Raw genomic sequence first — 1,073 nt, 5'->3', positions numbered from 1 at the left:
CTGAATGAAGTAGTGGTTTCCCCTGTTATGGTTCTGCCATCCCTTTTGCTGCCCCCTGCCAGATCGTCGCTCGGCAGATGATTGCCCGGGGGGTGCCAGGCACTATTGTGAATGTCTCCAGCCAGGCATCGCAGCGAGCTCTGCGCGACCACGCCGTGTACTGTGAGTGCTGAGCAGCACCCCTCCAGCTGCAGGCCCGCAGCCACGAGGCTGCTGGCTGCCCATTCTGGGCAGGGAAGGACTTCTGCATGCTTCAGACCAAGTGCTATGCACTTCAATGCCTCCTGTTCTTCCCCTCTCTTGAAGGTTCCACAAAAAGTGCGTTGGATATGCTGAGCAAGGTCATGGCAATGGAACTGGGACCCCACAAGGTAGGATTCTTTCTGAGAAAGAAAAAACGTGAACGCTGAACCTCAGCATTTCCTCTCAAAGCAGTCTGGTTAGATTTGTCTGTTACTCTTGGTCTCAGATTAGGGTGAACACTGTGAACCCCACAGTGGTTATGACTGACATGGGGAGAATCAACTGGAGTGACCCTCAGAAATCTGCTGCCATGATTAATCGGATTCCACTGGGAAAGTTTGCAGGTCAGTGGTGCAGATTTGTTGCCAGGCTCGGACTCCTCTGTGGTATCCACACCTTCCCTCTAAGTGACATCTCAGCCATAGGTACTTTGCTTCTTTTCTGAGCAGAGTCACAACTGCTGAATGGCTGTGGCTGAACTCCTGAAGCATTTGATGAGGACAGGGCAAGAATCAACCTTTTCTCCCCTCTACAGCCTTCTCATCTTAGGACAAGTGAAATGCACTTACTCTATTGTTCATAGATATGACTGAGAGGGGAGCAGAGGTGCTTGCTGTGAGCCAAGCATCTGATCTCGAGCACTTCCCGATGCCCAGCTCCCAGCCCCACTGTCCTGTACGCTGCGTCAAGCACAGCCTGGGGGGCGGAGCTGCTTCCCTGCTCCAATTGCCTGGAGAGGTCACAGGCGTACCTTTTGGGATGCTTGTTCTTCTGGTACCATTTGAAGGGTGCCTCAGGTGTTCTCTGTGTTTGGTTCCAGAGGTGGACGA

The 1,073-nt window shown here is 52.8% G+C and overlaps 1 protein-coding gene across 1 annotated transcript in view; it reads left to right on the top strand.

Annotated features, from left to right (window-relative positions):
- DCXR (dicarbonyl/L-xylulose reductase) overlaps window positions 1–1,073 on the top strand; it is a gene marked incomplete at its 5' end in the record, with an annotated part of 1,473 nt that overhangs the window by 296 nt on the left and 104 nt on the right. Inside the window, 4 exons of the mRNA XM_008938651.1 lie at window positions 63–162; window positions 307–371; window positions 470–579; window positions 1,066–1,073. The exon at window positions 1,066–1,073 is cut by the window's right edge and continues 104 nt beyond it. Of these exons, the coding sequence (XP_008936899.1) occupies window positions 63–162; window positions 307–371; window positions 470–579; window positions 1,066–1,073 (283 nt within the window). The remainder of the gene's footprint in view (window positions 1–62; window positions 163–306; window positions 372–469; window positions 580–1,065) is intronic.

This window comes from Merops nubicus, unplaced genomic scaffold (assembly GCF_000691845.1).
Source record: "Merops nubicus isolate BGI_N331 unplaced genomic scaffold, ASM69184v1 scaffold34370, whole genome shotgun sequence".
In the NCBI taxonomy this organism is placed as follows: domain Eukaryota; kingdom Metazoa; phylum Chordata; class Aves; order Coraciiformes; family Meropidae; genus Merops; species Merops nubicus.
This window is presented reverse-complemented; position numbering and strand designations above follow the sequence as displayed.